This window comes from Odontomachus brunneus, unplaced genomic scaffold (genome assembly GCF_010583005.1).
Source record: "Odontomachus brunneus isolate Ranch 3 - 2012 unplaced genomic scaffold, Obru_v1 Obru_scaffold_085, whole genome shotgun sequence".
Taxonomy (NCBI): domain Eukaryota; kingdom Metazoa; phylum Arthropoda; class Insecta; order Hymenoptera; family Formicidae; genus Odontomachus; species Odontomachus brunneus.
This window is the reverse complement of record NW_022639535.1, coordinates 134,188-158,855: the sequence shown is the minus strand read 5'-3', so window position 1 is coordinate 158,855 and position 24,668 is coordinate 134,188. Positions and strand designations below refer to the sequence as shown.

At 46.5% G+C, this 24,668-nt stretch overlaps 1 protein-coding gene across 11 annotated transcripts in view; it reads right to left on the bottom strand.

The window, feature by feature from the left end:
* The window catches only part of LOC116847936 (synaptogenesis protein syg-2-like), a 413,298-nt gene that overhangs the window by 296,218 nt on the left and 92,412 nt on the right, over positions 1–24,668 (bottom strand). For 7 of the 11 annotated variants that reach the window (XM_032823535.1, XM_032823542.1, XM_032823543.1 and 4 more), the window contains one exon: positions 18,691–19,328. The exons of 2 other annotated variants lie outside the window; for them this stretch is intronic. In XM_032823535.1, the coding sequence (XP_032679426.1) occupies positions 18,691–18,748 (58 nt within the window). In that variant the 5' untranslated portion in view covers positions 18,749–19,328. 2 more of the 11 variants (XM_032823536.1, XM_032823538.1) reach the window with 2 other exon arrangements.

The following is a 24,668-nucleotide window of genomic DNA, read 5'->3' as shown; positions in this document are numbered from 1 at the left end:
CTCTCTCTCTCTCTCTCTCTCTCTCTCTCTCTCTCTCTCTCTCTCTCTCTAGCCGATCTTTGGCATCAGACCGGATTTCTCGGGGAGACTTTTATTGATGGAAGTAACGCATCGAGGCGGAGGAGGTAGAGGAACCGACCGGGCCACAGACCGGGTATGTGTTTCCCGTACGTATCATTCACTTAGGATCCCAAAGCGTATCGCGGAACTAACGTACTTGACGTTCGTTAAGCCAGGTAGCTGTCGATACCGACCGATTTCTGGAAGATCCTCCAGCGGGAGGCCTCCAGCCTCAAGAATAACGACAGCAACGACCGAGAAGGAGAGGAGAGGAGGCCTCGCCGTCGGATGTTGAATTTCCAGGTCGCTTATCCGGCATCCTCCACCATCCTCTCTTCCAAGCGAAAGGCAAGAATTCGATTTGGAGATCGTTGCGCAACGCGGTCGATCGTACGTTACTTTGACGAGACGCGTCAAAAAATTCGGGCCCTGGGGCGGCCGCCGTTCACGCAACTGAGAAGGAAAGAGAACATCGATTGATATAGCGACGCAAAAATCGCGCCCTCCGAACCTACGACCTACTTCACATTAAAAACAAATCGGCCAATTTCCGCGAGCTGACTCAAGACACTCGAACGACGAGGAAGAAGGCAGAGCTCGCGCAATTGGAACGAACAGGAATGAAATCTTAAAAGCGCGCCACCAAATAAACGAAACGACGCGGAGCGCAGCAGGCGCTGGAGAAGTGACATTTAATCTGCTAAATGAGTCCGGTTAAGCCGGCGAGACGTTTCGATGCGTCATCAGCGGTAAACTGACGTTGATCGCGCCACATCCGATAGATTGATTTATCCCTGTTGCCGGGACATTGGTTACAGCGCCGTGCGTGATTCCAAAGGCAAATGGATGGCGTCGGCTGGCCGTCAATCTATTAAAATGATTAATTTAATTTATCGTCGAAAATTCAATGCGGCGCATGGACCGCTCGACACGGCGCGGCGCGTCCGATGCTTCTCCCTCTCGCTCGAGACACACACGGCCGGTGTTTTAGGACGTAAACAGTTTGGGATACAGCGACGAGAACGTCCGTGGCTGTCCCGGCGAAGGAAGAGGTAAACGTCCCCGGAGAATTTAAGAAGCGAAAAGTTTTCGCGCAGAGTTCCGTCCCGCACATTTGTCCTACTTTGGTCACCGTGTCTGACAATACACGATAATATACGGCCGGGAATCGCGTTATTCTCCGTATTCGTTAGCGCCTCCTGATGCGCCGGCGAATCGAGAGATTTCACGATGGAGAAGCCGCTACGCAGAGCGAAGACACAGAGAAGGGACGAAGAGCTCGTTCGGCTGAGTGGCACGAATCGTTTTTGCACGAACTACATTCCCCTCGAATGTTCTCCGACGCGACGATTAGATTGCACTGCGAATCGTGAATTCGCATCGATACACCAAAGAGACGTGGCAACGAAAAAGAAAAACGCGGAAGACTCGAGTTTGCACCACTCTCGCTACTGAAAAATTGATTCGCCCGTATTTGCATACGCTAAGAGGCAGAATAGTTTCAACAGGCAGAGTAGTTAGGCTGTTAATATTTTATGATACTCGTTTCCGAACATTAACGTGAAGCTATCACGAAGATAGATCACATTTCTACAAATTATTCCCGTTTTTTTAATGCAATCGATAAGTGAAAAAAAAATAATGCTTACGGTTAGAATGATCTAATAACCTAATTATAGCTGTTTACTCGACTCCAATGTAAAATAAAGACTGAAAAACACATTGGGAAAGCTTTGAGTTTCCCGCTTAGGATCGCATGTTTGACATATTCCAACATTACACTTCTAGACAGGACCCATACAGAGAATTTTATAATGAAAATTGCTATAGAATTTTTTAACCGAGAAATAAACTGACATTCTGCAGTAATTGACTATCTTTTCGTTTCATATATGCCATTTATTTTTTTCACTGTGTTATTAAAAAATTCGCTATATAGCGAAGTTTTTACGTTCCTTAGCAAGATAGAATTTATTGATAATTTATCCCTGCACTATTAAAAACACAGAAAAATAGAAAAAAATTTAAATAAAAATAACCATAGTATTCTCTCCGTGTATTATTTTGAGGAATTGGATTGGATCCCAATTAGAAATCCCAAGAAATTTTCTATGCGAAAATAATTTAAAATGACAAACATAACATGCGTTATTGTGACGAAATTAGTTTCTTGTCGAATTTTATCGTGAACGTTTAAGCCTGATCTACAATATGCTCTTTGCTTCTTGCTTCTTTCTCTTTATCTCTTTCTAACTCAAACCGTAAACCTTAAGAAAAAAATAGAAGACAAGAAATAGAACGCAAAGAGCATATTGTAGATCAGGCTTTAAGCCTTTGATCTACAATGTGTTCTTTGCTTCCTGTTTCTTGTTTTCTGTCTTTTTTTAGTTTAAGGTTTAAGGTTTAAGTCAGAAAGAGATAAAGAGAAAGAAGCAAGAAGCAAAGAGCATATTGTAGATCAGGCTTTAAGCCTTTGATCTACAATGTGTTCTTTGCTTCCTGTTTCTTGTTTTCTGTCTTTTTTTAGTTTAAGGTTTAAGGTTTAAGTCAGACAGAGATAAAGAAAAAGCAACAGAAAGCAAATAACATATTATAGATCAAGCTTTAATCGCATTGCTGCTGGTTGTTTCTTCGTCAGGACAATGTTTCAATTAGAGAAGCCACGAATGAGAAGGACAGTATTTAAGTTAGAAAGGAAAAACCGACCGTATCTCTAAGTGTACGCGATGTCGGTATCCCCGAAAGGCTTAAAGCTGATTAGGGCACTTATACTTTACCGCGATAGTGACGATGGCACGACAACGACGATCCGTAACGGCCAAAGTTTCATTCCGCGATGCGTATTACGCGGCGACGTGTGTATCGTGCGTGCACGACGCGCGCACGTCAGGTTCGTAAACGCGCCAGAAATTTAATTAAACGTACTTGAAGCCGACGTTGCGCTACTTGCGCACGATAGATTTTACTCGGCGCCGACTGTCGGGAAACTTGGCACGGCCACATGCGCGCGTTCCCACACATACACAGAGTACATCGCGCGCGCTCCGCTGCTTATAACGTTCTTTAATTAGCGTGGGGGTGTACTTCGACTTTTGCCAAGCTTCACCATTCCGCGAGTAAGAGCCGCGGGCGAAGACCGCCTCGAACGTCGTTGCTTCCGCGACTGTGGTGCGCGCAACGCGCATAAGTAGATAGTTTCCAAGAAAAAAGAGAAAGAGAAAAGACCTAACTCGCCGAAAGAAATCCAATGCCGTTTATTCTCTCGAAAACCCCCGCGATACGCTCTTTTATAACCCCGAGACGATGCCGAAGAAAAGGAGAGAAAAAGAGAGAGAACGAAAAGAAAGATTGCACTTCGCTGTGAGAGATCCGCGGCGAAAGTTTCCGCGCGCCGTGAATAACCCGCGCGCGCGACTCGCGTTCAGATACGGACAAATATAATTACGTAACATCGGGTAATGGACGGCCACCGGTGAAACACGTCGGAACGCGGTTCGCTTCGCAGGTGGCGCGCGTGCCACGATACGGTTGATTACCAAATTGCGAAGCACCTGCGTGTCTCTCTCTCGAAAGAGAGAGAGAGAGAGAGAGAGAGAGAGAGAGAGGGAGGCAGGCAAAGAGGAAGACAGAGAGAGAATTACCCGTGCACGTGCGTGCACATTACGCGCTACATGACAACAATGGTACAAGCGTGATGCGTTATCGATCGCAATGTGAGCCTCGTTCCTGTTTCTCTCTCTCTCTCTCTCTCTCTTTCTCTCTTCCTCCTGTGTTCTTCACGGAGGTCCGATCGAATTTCTCCAGCACCGATTCATCGGTCAAAGGAGATGCGTATCCTCGGGGAAATATCATAAGCCGGGGTCGCCGAGCCTGCCTTACCAATTACTGTGCCATATGTAGAGAAAATTCCGGCGCGCACGCTATCCCTAATTGGATACACCTTTCGCGCGTTTCTCACGATCGCGGACGATACCGGTTGAAATGTCTATTCACCTTCGATCTCTCTCGAGACAGGAAGCAAGAGGCATTCTTGCAGAGTGAGTTCCTCGCGTAGAAGTTTCTCAAAATCTTCCCATATTCTAGTAAATTCTGATTAGAATGCCAAATTTGTCCCAAAATATTTATTTATCCCAGTGCGCGATATCAATAAGGAAATCTTATTCAAAATATTTATTTTTTATTTAGAATCGAGACAGCAATATATTATTAAACCTTGATCTTTTATTTGTTTTTCAATTGGTAACGTTGACATATTTTTACGATATCAAATAGGAAATATCATTTGTATACTATTGTACGGGACAGAAATAAATAAAAAAAATTGTTTTTAATACTTGGAGTACTTTACTGAGCACTGGAATTATTTTAAAAATCGACATGTATATTTTATTCAATTCTACGGTAAAATAAAGACCAGAAAAATATTGGGAAAAATTTTGATTTTAAAATCCCATGCTCGAAACATTGCACTTCTGACTTATAATTATTTTGGTGGAGCGAACTGGATCCTAATTAGATCCCGTGCAATTTTCTACACAGATTATCCCGAATCACGTCTTGGTGACGTGGGCGACATAGACTTTCGACTAACGAGTAAGTGTCTCTTATTCTCGAGTAAAATGTCTCTGGCCGATCGATCGCGCTTCCTTCGTACACCGCGGAGATGACATTTTGGATCTGTGCCGCCACTGATTTTTTTTCTCCTCCTTCTCCTCCTCCTTCTCTTTGTCTCTGTTGCTTCTTCTTCTGCACGCGAAGAATATAGAGGACAGTATCGACATTTGCAACAGCTTATGCATATCTAGGGCAACTATTTATGCTCCTGCGAGTGTTCGCTGTCAAACGATGCGATTAAATCTTCAAACGTCCAAATTAATTGAACGATTAAATAAGTAAGTCCGAACATCTGCTGTATAATCGATGAAATCGCGCGGTGCAGAAACACGGTTACAAAATCTTTTGAATATTCTAATCGGTGTACAACTCGGCGACTGCTAATAATCACGTTAATTAGTTCCTCCGTGAATTTCTATTTCGGGAAAGATTCAAACTCAGCAAATATACAGCGCTGAAATTCAGCAGATACTACGTGAAACAATCTTTCCAAAATAAATCTACGAAAATAGCAAAAGAGAGCTTTTGCTTTTTTTCTCAATGTCTCCTTCGAAAAAAACAAGATCTTCGCTCTCTTCCTATTAATTCATTATCCTCCGCGTTCTAGTATTTCACATGAAATCAGGCGTAACGAAAATCGTTATCTCGCAAAGTGGGAAAGCCCTTCCATTTCAACAGAGAGACAGGAATCGGAATGTCGAACGGACGTTGTCGCGTCGATGCGTCGGTGCAGAGGGTCATCGATCGGGTCGGTCGGTCGGTCGGTCGGTCAGCCAGCCGCGCGCGCGATTTATCGTCATCTTCGTTCCGATAAAGCGACAGAGTTCGTTACGCCGCGAAATTTCATCCCACGGGGAATAAATTTCGACCTTTCGTCGGCGGGCGATCTTATCGGCTCTGGTGCGCCAGCCAGCGTGTCGCTAAATTATGAACCCCGCCGACCGAACGGCATACGAAGCCATGCCGATATCCCGCGTCGCGTCGTGCCGCTCTCGCGAGAGATCCGACAGCAACGACAGCAGATAGAAAGTGGACGGGAAAAACGGGTGAAAAAAGAGAGAGGAAGAGAAGGGGAGAGAGAGAGAGAGGAAGAAGGAGAGAATATCATGCGACGAAGGATCTATACGTACTATCCGACGTAGTTAAATATGTATGATAAAGGATGACCGACAGGACAGTTTTCACTCCTCCGTGCGACCGAAAAGCCACCTCTTTCTCTCTCTCTCTTTCTCTCTCTCTCTCTTTCTCTCTCTCTCTCTGTCGCGACTCGACGCCGATGCTGACCAAATATATTTCGCATAAAGGCGAATGTGTCCGCCGCAATTTGGCATGGTGACATGTATTCGTCGTATTTCAGGCGGACGTGACCAACTTAGTGATATTTCACCGAACAGTCAGCGAGACCTTAACGGAGGAAAAACAACGAATCCAGCTCGTAATTCGATTATAATTCACGATAGGGTTTGCTATCGGATACGTCGCGTATGCGTATTAAATCACCGCGACGACGAGGCGAGACTCCACAAGCCGCAACGACGACGGTATAATCAACACCGATGAATGTGATACAGAAAAGTTACTAAATCATCCGCTGTACTTTATTGACTCTCACCCTCTTCAACCCTCTTCCTCTCTTCTCAGCCTCTCTGAGTTCTGTCAGCGCGTCATCCGTTTCCCCCGCCAAGATCGGTCACGCGGGCTAATTGGACCAAAAATTAAGCTTAACTCCATCGATTAAAATTGTTCGTAACTCACGAGAGGACCGTGTAAACGTCGGTCGAGGGTAGTTGGAAAGACGTTTGATTAATAGTGAAACCCGTCCCACGCATGCCCCGGCCCCGAGGGCCAACGCCAGGTTTTTGCACAGCACGTCCATCCGCTCCCTCCTGGGAAGCTTTCACAACTATTGGGTCTCGTTAATTAAAAGTTACCTAATAAACCGTGCCGCGATTTCGCGGCGAGACGTGGTGCGCTGGACTGTCGCGCGGCCACTTCTGCCGCAAGAATGAACGTTCCGCTCCCCTTGGCCCATCCCTTGGCCGTATTTTCAAGTGACCCGCGAATAATAGCGCGGGGTTAATTAAAAAAGCGGATTAACAGCTGCGAAATTTCCCAGCGATAAACACATCCGTTTCTCCCGTCGTCACGACGCGAGCCTTGTTGCTCGCGACTTTGCGCGCGCATTTGCCGGAAATGCAGCTTCGATTATTCGCTCTCTGGCTCTCTACCGACAGACAGAGCCTACATTTCGATCTACGGAGTCGCAAGAACGGGGCAACAAAAACCGAAACGCGTATGAAAGATACATGAAGAGCGACGTAACAATTTGAGTCGGTGCAGCTCGACCCGACTCAACTCTGGCACGGCCGAGGGATGAAAATACAGCGCCGTCGGAAACTGTAAGATCCCGTCGGCATTACAGAGAAAAGGGTAAATTGAAATGCGAGGGGCCACGATGTCGCTACACATACCCCTACGTGTGGGGGTAGTTTCCCGCTAGGTAAGTAGCTACCGCCGGGTAGCTCCGTGCCAAACAATTTGCAATGCTGAAACGAAAAGTTGTCGAGCTTTACCGCGCGAGAGTGCGGAAGAGAAGGAGAGAGGGATGAGACACGAGATAGAGACGAGACAGAGAGGAAGAGAACGAGAGAGAAAGAGCGTGATAAAGCGAAAGAGACCACCACGCAGACGGAAATCGTCACCGCTAGAGCTCCGTGAGGTAGAGAGGCCACCCCCGTTAAGTTGGCAAAAGGAAGTGGCGCGAGACGGAAAGAAAGACGGGGCACAGTGGTAAGAAGACAAAGAATGGAGTCTCTCGATACGATGATTCAGATTCGTTCCGTTACGGCGGTTTGCCTCCCGCGTCAGCGTAAGAAAAGTCAGCACAGACGCCGAGAGCAGGATCTTACATTCCACCTCTTCTCTCTCCCCTTTCTGTCTTTGTCGTTCTACCACCGTATTCCATTACTTCCTCGCTCCCGCCGCCCCCCTCCCCCCCACCCAATCCTCGGTTTTCTAGTCTTCTCAACTTCTTGCACAGCTTGTTGCGCGCCAGTTTTATGCCATTTCCGTTCTGTATAAATACATCGTCTACGACGCCTGCTATGTCTTCGATATAGAAGAGAAGTCGTCTCTATCTCGCTCTCCCGATCCTCTCTCCGACGGATCGCACGTCGCGATTTTAAATCCCCCACCATCCTTTCCGGCGTACATCTCCCGGGCGGAAGACGCCGTTCCCCGATGCCGTTCGATTCGACACGGCGATGAAATAATAGCGTGTCTCTCTTTCCACGCTTCCGCTTTTAGACTCGCGACGCGCAAAGCTGGAAGCACAGAACGTGCACCACTACTACTACCATCACCGCCGCCGTCGTCGTCGTTGTCGTAGTCGTCGCATCGCGTGTCATTCCTCGATTACTTCGTTTACTTCGTTCCGCCACCCTTCGCTCAATTTCCACGCCGTGAACGTTGCTTTCTGACGTTGGCGGACGCACGGCGGAGCGGCTCGTAAAGCATAGTCGAACGCAACGATCAAGTTGAGAAATGGCGCACTGTTCGGAATTGCCGCGCGAGAGTTCGCGTAGTAAAAATAACACAGCTGCTGCTTTACCATGTAATTTTTCCGGTCACGATGACAAGGCGGGCGACGACACCGGAGGGCGAACCTGACGAACTTCCGCGTTGCAGATTTCTTAACGCTATACTTCAGATCGTCGCTGGTTGAATTGGAAAGGGAGAGAAAGAGAGAGAGAGAGAGAGAGAGAGAGAGAGAGAGAGAGAGAGCCATAGTTGATTGTAATACCACACGACAGAAAATACTTCTTGTCGATATGGGACGACGTATATAGAACGAACAAACGAACGAGGTTCGTTTCTCCGGAATTAATTTCCCGGCACACAACTGTCCGATAGCTTTCGTCGGGGATCAGCTTTTCGTCAAAACAGGTCGAACAACAACAACAGCACACGTCCGGAACACGTTTGTCCGAATTATATGAAAATTATCCTTGTAATTGGTTCGATGAATCCGTTATAACATTTCCGTTTATAATTCATATAATACGCAATAATATCGCATAGTTTACGTAAACAATGGTAGAATTTAGCTGCACACGTTTACGTATAATACGATTACCTTACCCGTAGCGGATATTAAATTCTTACTGTATCAAATATGAATTTCCAATTAAATATACAACGCAAGTCCTCGCGTGTTTAATCGCTCTAAGTAGATAGCAGTGAGAGATTTGCACGATTGTATTATTCAAAAGAAAATAAAAGGAAAAATGAAGAGACAGAGAGAACGCAATTCCCGATTAAATATTGCAATTTAAACTTTATTTTCGGGAGGATAATTGTATCTAACAGAAAAAAACATCAAACACACGCTTTGAGGAATTTATCGGACTAACGTATACGAAAAGAATTCACCTTCCACGTAACCCTGTAATTCCGGTTCTTTTAATATTGCCCCTATTTTATCATATATTTTATTACATATTATATTTTTATTACCAACATATTATTTATCCCCAACAAGCATTTTTTATGTCTCCTAAATTCCTTCAGAAATATTTGAGAATCCAACTGCAATACAATTTTTTTTCTATGTTTACGTTATCAGACTAATACTACAATTCTAGATAAAATCGTAAAACTCCTAACTTGTTTTCGTAAGACTTATAAAAACTTATGAATAGATACTACAATTTTATGCAGACCGTATGTCATATGATAACTTGTAAGTATCTTCCTCCCCCTTGTCGATAAATGAGCCTCTAAAAGAGGCTTAGGAGCCACCTGATTGGCTGAGAAGCTATATTTAAGGCACTTTTATCGATAAAAAAGGGTTCAGAATATGGACCTTAGAATTTCAGCATAAGTCTGTTTCACATAATTACGTAGGAAAAAATTACAAAGTGTCGGGAGAGTACCCCAAATAAACCCTCGTAGCGAACGTGTTGAAATCGTCTTAAATTCATGCTCAGATAATGTATGAATCATTTCATCGCCTACAGAGCATATTAAAATGAATTTAAGATGATTTTAAACATAAGATCAGACTACGAATACAGTCAGAAAAATACATTCTCTGCCCACACGTCCGATCTGTATTTTTTCGCCGCGGAAGAATCGCAAAGGAAAATCTCAACTCTTCCCGACACGTCGAGGGAAAGAAACTACAACGGGAACGTGACCGGGAAATTAGACTACCAAATATATAATTAGCGAAACGCGGCGGGTCTGTAACTGTCTTTCCGCGCTGACATTCCGCGCGACACGTCACAAGTACCGATACGATTGCACAAACTTCGATCGTACCGACATCGTATAAAATATCGTACGATCAGGTATCGGCGATTGGCCGGGCATAACGATCGCAGGCCGCGGAACAACGTTAATACGTGTACTTTATCGGCGTTGATCGGTGCCACGAAGGGCTTTAAACTGCGGAAAACTGGAACGGCATACGGGGGAGTATACGTGACTGCCAGCGGTGGCGGTAACGCGCATACGTGTACAATCCTCCCCCCTCAGATTAGTTTAGTCGTAGCGGGAACACGTTGCGAGAGCGAGTACGAGCGCGAGTGCGTCGCTTCTACCGGCTCCGTACCTTCTACCCTCCCCTTTGCCGCCCCTTGGCATCCCGGCAAGGTCGCGTAGTTTATGCGTATGCAAATTTCGTTGTCGATCACAAATCATTACTATACAACGCGAAAGTTATCCCCCGATAATCGCGATTACCTCGACCCCGCCGCCGTACGGCGGCGGCGGATTCGCGCGGAAATTCATGGTGCACCGAAGCTGTATCGAATCGATACAATTAACCCTGCAAACCGCAATGGAGGGTTGTGTGCGTGTATCGGCCAACACGGCGTTATAATTGCCGCTGCCGTTGCCGCCGCCGCCGTCGTCGAGGACAGAATAGTTTTATTCGACGAACACCAAGGACGGGATTTATGGTATTTTATCCCGTCGTAAACAGTTGCGCGTTATTCCCCCGGTCGCTGAAATTAACCTTTTTATCCGGCGAACGTGATAGACGTTCGATAGATTGGTTTACGAGGATTCGGGTTATTTATTCGCGAGCGCGAAACGCCATGAAATATGCGTGATTTTCGCGAAACCGATGCAGAGAGATGGAGCTTCCCCAAGTCCTACAACTCGAATTTCATTTTGCACGATCGGAAGAGGTGACTTTTGTAGATCTGTTAGTAGTATAGACATATAGAATAGATTACACATTGCTGCAGAAAGCATGAAGTCAGTATTAGTAAAGAGCAATAGAGAGTGAGATACTCTCTCTGTCTAATTGTTCAGCTGATAAAGAGAACGAAGAAGTGATTACATGATCAATATTATTCTGCTTCTCTCACTATATTTCATTCTCTTTTTTGTGTCTTTCATATTGCTTCATGCTACAATACTGTGTGGCAGAGAAAGCGTTTGATTTATCATATTTCTGTCTTTCAATCTTGTCATCAATCATCCTCTAAGAATACGTAGTTTTTCTGCAAGTTTATCATTAGTACAGCTATTGTACATAGCTCTACATATATATTCGAGAAAACAATTCTCCCACTTCCACCAACTCTTATTTTCACAACTCTCTTTTCGACGATGTACATGTCTACGCGAGAGAGATGCGAAAATGAGGGAAGAGAAAAAAAAAAACGGGAAAAAAGTGGAAAACGAAAAACGCAATAGCAAATGCCGCATAAATTGGACCGCTCTGACGGTAGGACGTGCAAACAGCATTCTTCACGACTTAGATTTCGCGAGGGAACCCGTCAAAGACGCGCATCTCGCGAGGCATCCCCTTTGACGGTATGTGAAACTTACCCGGGGTATCTGAGAGCTTTAATAAGGCGGACCGTGCTGCGAAGTTCGTGATGTAAGCGCAACGATGCGGGCAACGCCCATCTCATCCCCATTTCCGAGCTATCATCCGGTGCAAGCGAGTGTACGAGTGAATGAGCGTCCCGCCGACTCCACGTGCGCGTCTCGACTCGTTTCCTCTCACGGACCAGGTAACTCGCACCTGAACGCCACGAGAACCCCGACGGAATTCAGCCCAACGCTGAGCCGGCTCCCGCCAGCTCGACCGATCGTCACTTATCTTAATACTCGAGTGACAGCGTCGCGTGACAGCGTGACAGCGACGCATCGCAAAGAATGACGACAAACGAATGGATCGACGAGACGATCACTTGAAGCGCGCGCGGTTTTTGTCAATTCGCAACTGAAAAGTACTCTGTAAATTTTTTGAAGTGAAATTTCAGTCGGACAGTAGAGTGACTGCTGAGTCACCACTCTCGAGTCATTCATCAAGTTGCTCAAATTCAAATTATTTTTTTGCTCATATAAAGTGAACTTTTCATTCTTAATTTTCGAGTATTTTCGCTCGAAATTAAATCTGATGTACTCCATCGTCACAAATATATTCGCTCTAATCGATAGAACCATTCGCTCTTATGAAAGAATCCACTCAAAGCTTGAGTGAAACATTTACTTTGAATTCAAATGGTAATATTTTCACTGTCCCTTCGAGCGGAAATACTGCCACTTTTCATACATTTTGAGTGAGATTCCATTACAAGGAATTCAGCCCTTTATTCCGAACTCTTATCGATAAAAGTGTGTTTATAAATCGATTAGAAGGCTTATAAGTCTGACTTAGAAGCACTTTTATCGATAGAAGAGTTCAAAACAAAGGTCTCAAGGTTGCGTTCTGCAGAAAAAATTGCTGTGCAACTTGTTTTAAAATTCATAAATTTGATTGATGTATGCTCTTAATCTTGCCCGAGAATCCAAGAACACTAATCAGATTCATGAGCTTCACAACAGTTGCAAAACAGCTCTCTCTTTTGAACGCAGTCGAACTTTAACGAAAGCGGAGGCTCGTGGGGCCAAAGCCACCCTCGATCGCTCGCGGCGATCCAATTACTCAAGGCAACCGAGCATCATCGGGATAAAGCGACGGAACAAATTATTGTTATCGCTGCTATCACCGGCTCTAATCTACGAGTAGAATTGATCCACTCCCGAGACTCACCCTCTGCACCCCATCCCTCTCGCAACTATTTATCCAATTCTGCCCGGCGAGTGAGCGAGCGAGCATGAACGTCCGCCTTGCCTCATTATCGCTCATGTAGCGTAAGGAAAAGTCACGGTAATCGCTTAATGGCTGCTCGTCCGAAACTCGTTAGTTTCTTGGCTCTGCATAATACACAGATACTTGTGTGTAACGAGACCCGAATAATTCACGCGAGAAGTCGCAATCGGTGCCCACTTCATGGATTCGGTAATTAATATATATGTTTATTTATTTTATATAATATATTATATAAACATGGTACTGACATATATTTATTTTTTATGTGACATGTGATACGATTACAAATAATACAAGGGTATACAAATACAAAATAGAACATGTATGTTTATATGTTTTTTATATATAATACTTTAATGTGTATTAAAGAATGAGAATAATATTTATAGTATTATAATTATTAGCACGGCAATAAATCAGTCATGCGAGGTTCTCCCGAAACGGAAATATTCTCGCTATTTTATCGTGCGAAATTGCTTGTAATTTTATAAGACGAGAAATTGGAAGCTCACTCGATCGGAATTCGTGAATTCGAAAATAACTCGTCTGTATTTTTGACTGTCGACATAACAAGTAACGAGACAACGTATCCAAAACGTATTCGGAGAGAAGTAATCCGAGTGAACACCGCGATACCCGAGACGTTATACGCCGGTTATAAACGATTCGTAACGTAATAGCGACGTTATACGCCGATTATAAACGATTCGCGCGAAACGTAATAGCGAATTTTAAAGATACATCGCGATTTTACAGCACGTCGTTCTGCGTGAAAAATTTCGAGTTTTCGCGAGTGCGTCGTGCCGCGCGAAACGGGGAATCCCGCGGCATTTCTCGCACACGTGTTCAATCTGTGGCGGCACGCTCAAGGGGCCGGTCGTTATTTCACTTTTAATGAATTGCCGCGGCTCACTCGTCAATTCTGGACACTTTATTCGGACACCTTATCACTTATTTTTCCCCTCTCATCGCGCTTTTAATAAATCCTTAGGTTAATCTATCTTTCTACCTACCTATCCTATTCATTTTCTTCTATCTCAATAAGTTGAATTTGTCGTTATTTTGGTAAAAGATCTAAAATCTGTAATGACCACTAAAACGCGCGTCAGTGCGACCAGCCGGCTAATTTAATTCACCAATATATCCTACGTTAATTCCCGTGACCCAACGAAAACTAACGTTTCCACGCGACAGAGTCGTCGATGTGAAATAAAGATGTCAAAATACGCGCGCTCCAGGAAAGTTAAAAGGGTAGCGCACACGTGCTCACGGTCAAATGGTCTTCCTAAAACAACATGGGGTGAAACGACGCTGCGCGCTGTATCGTCATCAAGTCGTCCCACAAGTGCTTCCTCTCAGTCAACTTTGATCTTTCCGATTTCGCCATTAGCGCAATTCGAGAAAGTGGCCCCTAAGATTCATTTAAAAACTCACCGCGATCGGGTACTTTCAGCGAAGTATATATACGTCGCTCTCCGTGATATTGACTCTCTTCGAGTTCCCAAGAAAAATATGAATCGCGCACTTCGCCAGCTGTTACCTCGTCAAATAATAATAATCGAGTTCGCTCAAAGACCCACTGCAACGCGCTGTTTATTCTATTTCCCTGATTACCCAACCCGATACTCCCGACGACCATTCATTTCGCCGTCAAAGATACCTTTTTGCATAAAGAGCAGAGAAAGAGAGATTGGGGGAAGAAAAGGAAAGAGACAAAAACAGACAGTGGACTCGACACATTGCGCCATAATTTCGCCAGCAATCCATAATATTCAAAGGCAGGAAGTCGCGTGTGTGCCAAAGTAGCGCGCAAAAAACCTGACTTAGCCGCAGCCGACACGCGCCTGCAACCTGCGCTCTCGAAGCCCTCCATAGCAGCGTAATAAGTACAAGTAAGAAAGAAAGAGACCGACGACCGTATGGCAACCATGAACCGGACGACCCGCTGCTGCTCGCAGGGGTGCGCGAAAGGAATAGCCAGGGGGGTGGCAGGGGGGGGACGCAACGGGGGTGACAAAGAGGGGAGGCATAAACCGGGGACACGTAATTCGCCAGCGACCACGCCTCGGTGATCGTGCGGCACGCATGCAAGCGCGCACGCGGCACGCACGTATGCACGCGCGCACGCATGCACGCTCGCACGCCTACCCACGCGTGCGGCCCGGATTTGATTACAGAAAAGGCCTCGGTGGTGGTGTGCTAGTGACGGCAGCGACGACGACTCAGTTTCTCGAGCCACCCTTGCTGGGAGCAAGAGTAAAAACAGAAACGGCACGAAAGATCGCGGCGATAGCGACCCGTACGGCGAACGACTGAATGCGAGAAGCCAAGACCAGAAGTTGGGGTCAGAAGTCGCGAATAAAGCATACAGGGTGGAATAAGGCACCCTCGAGTGGAATCGCGCGGCTTAACTTCGATTATCCTCTCGAGCGGATTATTGTAAAATTATCACACCTCGTTCTCGAGCGGGTGACACGCGTAGCACGTGTCAAGCTTTCTTTAGCACTCGATGGAATTCACGAGTCAAGCAATCCTTCTGTCATCGCGAAAATAAAGAGAGAGTGAGAGAGAGAAAGAGAGAGAGAGAGAGAGTGATAGCATAATAAATTAGGCGCTCTGAGAATTCAAGCAACAAAGAAAGTAAAATATTGATTATTATAATATTTTCGATAAAAGTTAGTTTGTTATTTAAAAATCAAAGTTGAGAAAAACAATTCAAGTAGAGCAGACGTGTCGAAAGACAGAAATCAAATAAGCGTAAAAAGAGCGCGGGAGGGAGATTTGTCTGCCAAGATTTCGCAGGCTTTATCTCTCAACGTAAATACAATAGCGCGCACAATGCGTCAACGCGACCGCTCGTGCACCTTCTCAAGACTCAAGTGCACAGGCACGCGCACCTGGCAATGCTGGACGAGTCGCGAAACGATTAAATGAACCGGATAAACCGGAAACGGAAAGTTTCTTCTGAGATTACGGTGAGCAATAAGGCGCCGAGACGGAAGCGTTTCGCATTAATAAAAACCGTGCGGGCTTCGCCGTGCAGACGTAAAACGTGGCGATAATGTGTCCGTAATGGAGAATACCGTATTTCGTTGTGCATGCCCGAACACATTATTGACGGGTATTATAGACCGAGAGTTATTTTAGCGACCAAAAATTGATATCATAAAAGAGTTAATGAGCGCGTCGGGCGACATTATTTGCAGCGCGGAAATAATATCGCGCGCATAATTAAGCCCGCAAACAACCAACGAAACCCCTCGGAAAATCAATTTGGCGGAAGTGCCAACTTATAAATGCCATCGATAATCTCCGCACTTTATATGTCGCTGGGGCATAATAATAATAACAATATTAGTAATAAAGTTACGTTCCCGAAAAGCCCGCGGTATAAATACTTTAATAATAGCGAAATAAACGAGGATCACAAGCGCGGACATACGCGGAGTCGTAAAGTCTTTATCGACGCAGTTCCATGCGAAGCAAGAAGGAAGAATCGTCCAAATTGTGAAAAAAATACAACCCTCGTATAAAATTTCGTGCTAAATAAACGACCGCGAGAGCTAAGTGCATCATAATCCTCCGCTCTTTGCCGCACTTCCGTCACCCTTTCTGCATTTTCTCACTTCAAAGCAAGGCAATTAAAGAGAAGAGCGACAAAGGAAAGAAATGTGAAGAGAGGATGAGAAAGAAAAGTAAGACAAGATGGAGGAGCGCAATACTCTTTCCATCTCGTGCGCAATATTGCGCGTGAGGCACGTAAAAACTGTAAAAAAACTTGATCGCTTTTAAAAAAGAAGGAAAGGGAGAGGAAGAGATAGAGAGAGAAAGGAAAGAAGAAAACGCCGGAGGACCAGAGAATCGTGCCACTCTGGTAAAATAATATTGTTGTTGCTTTTAGGAAGCGTCCTCGCGCGACGATGATTAATGGCCAGCTCGCGACAATGGGTAGACGTCACCAGATACGCGTGAAACCACGGCGTTACACGTGAACGTCGGCACGTGCGCCATTGTTAGGGAAATAGACTGAATGGAGTGTTAAACAAATTTCAGTTGTGAACGAAATATCCGACAGGTATGAAAAGTTGCGTCGCGCAAGATTCTACGCCGGCGACAAGTACGATTTATTCTGTTGCGATAAGCTCATACACTATAACACGAAGGATCTTGGGCATTGCCGAGTGTGTATATATGTGTGTGTATGTGTATATATACATATTCGCGCAGAGCGAGCATCAGAATTCACGCGAATATATGCACGCGACAACTTGGCGCGAATACTAAATAATATTAAGTGTATCGTGTACCAAATAGACTTTCATAATTACCACGACGTAAAGAAATCGATTGATGGAAATTTGAAAATTCTTTTAATTATATTCATGAAATATACTGTATATATTAAGTGTATATATTAAGTTAATGATTGAATTTATATTATATGATAATGTAAATTTTTTGTTATATTGATACAAATTTGTTGTTGTATTGATACAACAACAAATTGACTAAAAGTTACACTGAAATTTTCGTATTATATTCAACACAACATATTGTTTAAAGCAAATTTTGTTACTTATTTCATATTTCTTTCATATCTCTATTTTGTTATTCCATGTGATAAAAATATGAGTACGGTCTAATCAGTCATGAAAAACTCGATGTTACTGAATTTCGTGATTTAATATGCTTAACGTTGCTTTACGTGTATTAGTCTATCAGGAAGCGTTGTCAGAAGAAAAGTTCATTTAGTAAAACTGAAAATTCTCTCGTTGGATGTTGATAGAAAAATATTTCCCCTATACACAGTTTTCTTTGAAAGAGCAATAATTACAATATGGCGATCGTGAAATTGCCATCGACACACAATGTGTCGCACAATTTTCTACTCAAGCCTCGTGAAATAAAAGTACCAATGGCCAGATATTCAATTCTGCATATCTCTTAATTTTTAAATATTCAAACTTCCAAAAAAATATGCATATACTTATATTAAATATACACACATATCCCATGCTAAAAGTTCAAATGTTTGTGTTTAAACGCCAAAATATTAAAGAAAGGATGTTCAGGATTAGACACGTGTGTGGGAATTGGCACTTTTACTTCAAACATCGCATTCGACGGAGAATCATCTTGGGTCTTGGCCCATCAATTGAGGTTCACGGTATTGTACCTGCACAGCAGCTATTTGAAAACTTTCGCGAGTTACGGAGCGCGGTATATTTATACAGGCGTTCGTATGATGGAAAACCGTGTAATTAAAATCCACGTCGTTCTCGTCGGATGCTGAATTCCACTCCGTGCTAGAAGACCCGTGTGTACATAAAAAGTTTGACAAGAGCAAATGGTTGTTGCTTTTGTACTCGTATTATAACGTCCTATTATACGCAATATTACTAGGGCCCCAAACTTTTCGCGAGATATATCGCATGCCGCGGCTCCGACTGCCGGCATAATTAATTTTTACGAAGCCGGCGAGAGTATCAAAGCGAGCATTAAACGTGTTCCCGTCGCTGTGGCGCCGTCGATTTCTTTCTATCACTCCGTAATCCGGACGACAGTCGAGTTTATCATCCGGTCAAGTCGCGCTTCGAGCAATACCACAATTTCGCCCACTGCGAAATGCCTGCGTTCGCGACTGGGACGCCCTCGGAATGTATCTTCACGAGGAGGAAGAGGAAGAAGACTCGTGAAAAGAAAGCAACGGGGAGAAGAAACTCCCTGGAACTCGCGAACGGTCCCTCGCAGACTGCGAAAATAACGCCACCAAGGAATAAATACATACCGGAATGTACAGGGCCAGAGCGGGAGAACGCAAAGTAAGGCATAATTGGCGCCATAATAGGAAACGAAGAGTAAGAATAAATAAGACGGAGGGATGCCGGGCAGAGACTGACCTTGCGCACGGACGACGGTGAGCAGGCCGGCGAGGAGAACGATCGGATGGCACCGCATCTTCTTTTTCACCTTCCTTCCCACCTGCAGGCTACTTCCACCCGGTCGTCCTCCAGCTCGTCTTACTTTCCCCGCCTCTCTTCTGCGCCGCACACGCTTCTCTTCGCTTTCCTCCGCGTAACCAAAAAGAACACACTGTGCTTCCGTAATTCCCGTTCTGCTTCTCGTCTCTCCTTCTTCTTCTTATTCCTGGTCGTCCTTCGCACGATCTCTTCCCCTTCCTCCACTCTTTCTCACTCTTGAGATCCACCAGGTCCTCCGCGTCGCGACGTCCGGTCCTTTCCCGCCGCGCGCCGATCACTCGATGGTATGTTTTTCGAACCGCTCGCGACCCGATCGCCGTTTAACGTCACGAAAGAACCCGCGTTCAGCACTCATAGCACTCCCTCTCGGCTGAAGGTTCGTTCCCCGAAGGATTGTCGCGTGCGACTTCCTTCCGCTCGTTCTCTCAAAGCCGCGGATTTCCGCGAATCCTGCTTTATGCGATGGTAGAATATCTCTCGCGAATCACAAGTCACGCGTTATCACTGACAACCGTCGTTCGCAGACTCGTTGGCGACGAGAGTGGACCACGTTCGTTCTGCAAATCGAGGAAAGGTCCACGTTCGAGTCTTCGTCGCGACGACGAAGAATAGCGAGATGAGACGCGTTCCCGCTTCTTTATCGCGAGGTAGTCCCTGGCTCACTCGCACGACATCTTTCTTCCGATTATTTCCGCGCCTCGGGCAAGAAAGCTCGGGCGTGGCTGCGGACTCGTGCACCTTGAATCCGCTTCGGCACGAGCGATGAATTTACGCGATCGAGAGAATGCCGAAGCAACGGGAAACAAGGAGGGACCCGAGATGACAAAGATATAGCGACACGAGAACAAGAACCGGAGAACCGGGCTAACGGACAACCTCGACGACCCGAAGAGGAAACTATAGCGCGAAGAGGATCAGCGAGTCGTCCGACAACTTTCGCGGAAAGAAACGAAAAGTCAACAGCATTGACGCAAAGAGAGAGAGAGAGAGAGAGAGAGAGAGAGAGAGAGAGAGAGAAAGAAAGATGTGGCTTTTCTACTTCGCACCGACCGAGTGAGAAACGGGGGTGACGTCGTGCTGGAGACGAGCTCCCGCGGGACAAGAGTAAAATGTACTGAATACGACTCTAATGATCAGTCGTGTGAATTCGTCCTGATACACCACGAGATCTCTTGCGCCGTCGTCTCGCTCTCTTTCGCGTATTTTATTATGAGCGAAAGGAGCAAGACGCGAGCGTTCTCGCGTGGTTCACCAAGGCGAAGGGTAAATCGGCTTCTTCGACTCGACAGGCTTTATCGTCGATGATCGATGAACTCACGGGGAGTGCACATCAGGCGTGTGCAAGGAGAACCCGCCTGGCTTTTCGTTAGATATATTCGCATGTCGGATAGAGAGAGACACAGAGAAAGAAAGAGACAGAGACACACACACACACAGAGAGAGAGAAAGAGAGAGAGATGCGGCGCACGGCGCCTGCCGTTGTGGCAGACCACCGTTGCGACCCACGACTCGAATAACACTTTTGCGAGGTTTCCGAAGCTCCCTCAGTGGCGACGGTAACTTCCTGGTCGCCCTGTACCGTTTCCGTGCCCCGACATTCCTTCACCTTCTCTTACCTCCTCTCTCTGTCTCTCTCTCTCTCTCCCGCGCGCGCACTTTCTTTCTCTCTCGCCAGTTTCAACGGCACTCTCCGCTCCGCAACGAGACGTAATTGAATAAAACCGCTAAGTGATTAATTGCCGGAGCCTCCGCGGCGTTCTTCCGCACCAGCCAACTTCGTACTCGAGTTTAAAAGATCTCGAGCTCGGGCAACTTTAAAGGATCTATGAACGGAGCGCCCTGCGATCTCCCAGACGGCTCGCACCTCTCCTATCCACTGCTTAACCGAATATCCTCGCGAATCCATCGCGTATCATCCTGAGAATTTCACATTTATTTTTCTCCTTTTCCTAACGAAAGCCACGGATAAGTGCGATAAATAGAACACAAAAATAGAAAATAACCTGAGTGATATGGTCTAAGTGTATAAATGAGTCAACGGAGCAATTCTCGCAAGGAGGTGTTGCATAATAAAGGAACGTCGCGGAATAGTGGCCAGTTCTGCTTGATAATTTACACCAGCCAGACTTGCAGACGCGATTGACCCGGCGAAATGTTTTCTCGAAACGTTTTCCATTTTTGTCCATTAAGCAACTTTCTGCCGCCGCAAAGACAGCTCCTACAACAACGTTATTATCGTACGAGCGTAAATGTCGAGCGAACTTGACATTTACGAAGGAGTGCGCGCCCCACTTCCAAGATTATTTGTCGAGCAATCAAAGTTGCATTAATATACGGAAACGCGTACGTGTCGCGACGATGACGATGAAAAGTTTCGCTGTCCCATTATTTATATTGAGTGGCTGAATATGCGAAAACATGACACTCTGATGGCTACCACAACGTACGTGGATAGAGGAGAACGTAATAGTTACGATACTAGCTAAATAGCGTGAGGAACTCATCGCAAAATCCATCACGAACTTTTGCCCTTTCACTGGAAATTTCGTCGGGTCGAAGAAAGAGAAGCAGCACATGTAGTCACATTCGAACGAGAAGCTATTCTCTTCCCCTTCGCGTCCGAGCTTCGTTGCGGATGTTATGATTTCTCGACGCGTTTCAAACATTCAATGCATCACTCCGAGGGAGGGAGGAAGGGAGTGAGGGCAAGCAAGCGACCTGATATTTTTTTCTCCGCGCGGTTAATCATCCACGGTTGAAAGGAAGGCGTTCGCGACTGAGAATCGTGTTCGAGAATGGAACAATGTAAAGTCTCGCGAAATCAACGAATAAGTGAAGCAGTAGCCGCCATCGTGTACGAAAATATCGCGCACGGCAGAACGCGGAATTGCAACACACGATTTTCCCCCACGAGATTCCCCTCGGCTCTCCCCTCGATACATCGTACGAGTTGTTTTTCTTCGGGCGGAGGAAAGTCCGCCCGCGCGTCGGTTCCACTTTAATCGTGATGTATGGTCCAACTTGCGCTATTAAATCGAATTTACTTATACGTCTCCTCACGTTTTAGGCTGGCAGAGTTTTACTAGTTTAAAACTTGAGCCACACGGAAGAGAGGGAGCGAAGGGTCGGGGGAATGCGTATCCGCTCTCGGAAAGTAGGATCCAATGAATTTATTGGTTTTCGCGAGAAGTTGGGAGTCTTGACGGGTCGAAAAGTAATCACGCTGACCTTGCGACGATGCACGCACGTTTTGCATTCCTTTATTACGCTCGCGCCCGCATCGACGCGCCGCGATAACGCGATAATTAACCTTTTGCGCCGGAGGGTAGAACGCGTCAGTTCCGAGTTCGTTTCAATCTTCTTTATTTCACGAACGCGGCTCCTTCTACGTTGATACCTTCGTTTTAGCCTATCGCAAATTTGATGCGCGTCAAGAAAAGGGGAATGAAGAACAACAGAAAGAACAAGAAAGCGAGTTTCGCGCTCATCGCCCGGAGCGGTTTCCAGAACGATGGAGGAGAAGAGAAGCCAAATAATAGCATTTTGTCGACGCCGTCGAAGGAGAAATTTCCTCCCTCTCTCTCTCTTTCTCTAGTCGTCGACAGAATTACACGACACGCCCGGCACCGATTTGCAGTCTCTCGAGCACAAGGAAAAATCGCTCAATGACTATCAGTCTCGCGACTTCAAGGGATGATCTGAAGTTAACCTGAAGTGACGAATCGAATTTATTAATAGGGCTCGCTTGCTCATTCTCTCTTTCTCTCTCTCTCTCTTTCTCTTTCCAGCTTTCAACCTGGGGGAATCAACTTGAGGCACACAAGAGCGACAAACTGTATGTGCGTGTGTGTGTATGTGTATGTCCTGCGGGCTGTTCGTCGACCAACGAGGGTAGGAATGTCGTGCCAGCCGTGCTAACTGAAAACGCTCGTTAAAACGCGCTCATCAGCTTCACACGTAGCGGGATCCCGCGTTACGATTAACTAAACCGTATATTGGGGGTAGCGTTCTCGCGACGCTAACGAGAGTGTCTCGCGGCGGCGGCAGCGGCGTCACAGCGCGCGCTCTCCCGCGTGTAAGCGCACGCTGTTTCGCTAAGCACGCAGTTTTCCAGCCGCACATTTTTGCAACGTCTGTTTTTTCCGAGGCTGATTTTTTGTCTCTTCTTTATTTTTCAGTGAGAACGACGCGACGCGGGAAAAATTCAACAACGCGCCCAAAACTGCGCGAAATACGCGCGATCAACGCGCTGTTCGGGGACGCCGCTCGGACTCATTAAGCGGATATTAAATGTCACTGCACGTAATTGCCGGAGAAGGTCGCTCAACGTCGGGACAAAGCGACTGTGCAGGCAATCGCGACATGAGGAGAGCGGACTTGACAGAAATCGAGTTGCGAATTCGGCGATTAAGGTCCGTCGCGTTCCCATGAATTAATCGGATATTGATTCCTTATCGGGACCAGATCATCGATCAAAGCACACAATCGAAACGGAGATGTCTCGATTCAAATTCTCGAGCTCACCAGCACGCGTCTCCAGAAAACCCATAACGTTTCCCCATGGAAAACGTACGACGACTCACGATTTGAAAAAGTATCGGCGGAGAAGGACCGCAGTCTCTTGTCGAAATGAAACGGTGCCGTTGGTCTATTACTACTCGTTAAGAGACGTGGTATCGCGAAGTTGCTACGTGCCTCATCTATCATTCAGCCAATTATCCCGTGTTTACTTAGCAAAAACACCTGTCGGCACTTGGCCGTCATTCTTTCGGATGTGGATCGCGCATCGGACGCACCGATCGCCTCGCCACCAATGAAAACGACGAAAATCCGGCTTGGCCGCTGCCAATTATCGGATGACCAATCGACAAAAAGTCACTGGACTCGTTAAGCAACCATGTCGCGGGCGTCCCGTAATTCGCAGCAGAACCAACGTAGAATGAGAATCGTGAGAGAGAAAGAGAGAAAGAGAGAGTGAGTAAGGGAGAGGCGACACGACCGGTGGAATCACGCCCGGAAAAACCCGGCGATGCAAGTCTCAGCCCATGATTATCGACCTTCTGTGATCCGCAGCAGCAGCAGCAGGGTAATGGGAACGAAACGAACGTACGAGAGACAAAGAGTGAGGAGAGAACAGTCGGAGTACGACTCATCGTCGACGAGTCGTTCCCGCGGGACCAGTCGCCGACGCGATCGCTCCGGCTAAAGAAAGACGCCCCGAGAGCCCAGGACTTCCCCCGCGATGGTGAACGACCCCGTTTTAAATTCGACATCGACCTCTCTGATAAATCCTGGATCGGGAATTCTCCCGTTGTTCCCGAGTGGCCGCTCCGCGATGACGCTGAAGAAGACGAAGACACGGAGCGGCGCGTTACGTTTCCGCCCGTGAAAATTGCGAGCTCTCACGCAACCTGCGGCAGTGACGACGACGACGACGACGACGTCGGACCGTCGTGGAGGAAAAATCGTCGTGTTTCGTTGATTCGCGTTCGTCGATTCGCGCGCGTGATACTCATTCGCGTGCAGCAGTGAGCTCACAAAAGTCGCGGGTTCTCGCGCGCGCGCGCGAGAAAGAAATTATGTACAGGACACGCACACGAGACACGTCGCGTACGCTCGCCACGATCGCGGGCTCGGCACTGGCGCGCAGAGGCACCCGGACTTTTAGTTCCTGGCGCTACCGAGCAGCGTCGCGACGCCCGTCGACTCCCCACCAGGGAGCGGCGACGTCCACCCGGCCGCGCCACGGCACAGCGCAACACAACGCAACGCCGGCCGGGGGCCTCCTGAATATCCTAATGCCGTCGACGATGGGAACCCTCGGCGGCCTCACTCTCTTTCTCTCATCTCCTCTCTCTCTCTCTCTCTCTCTCTCTCTCTCTCTCTCTCTTGCGTAC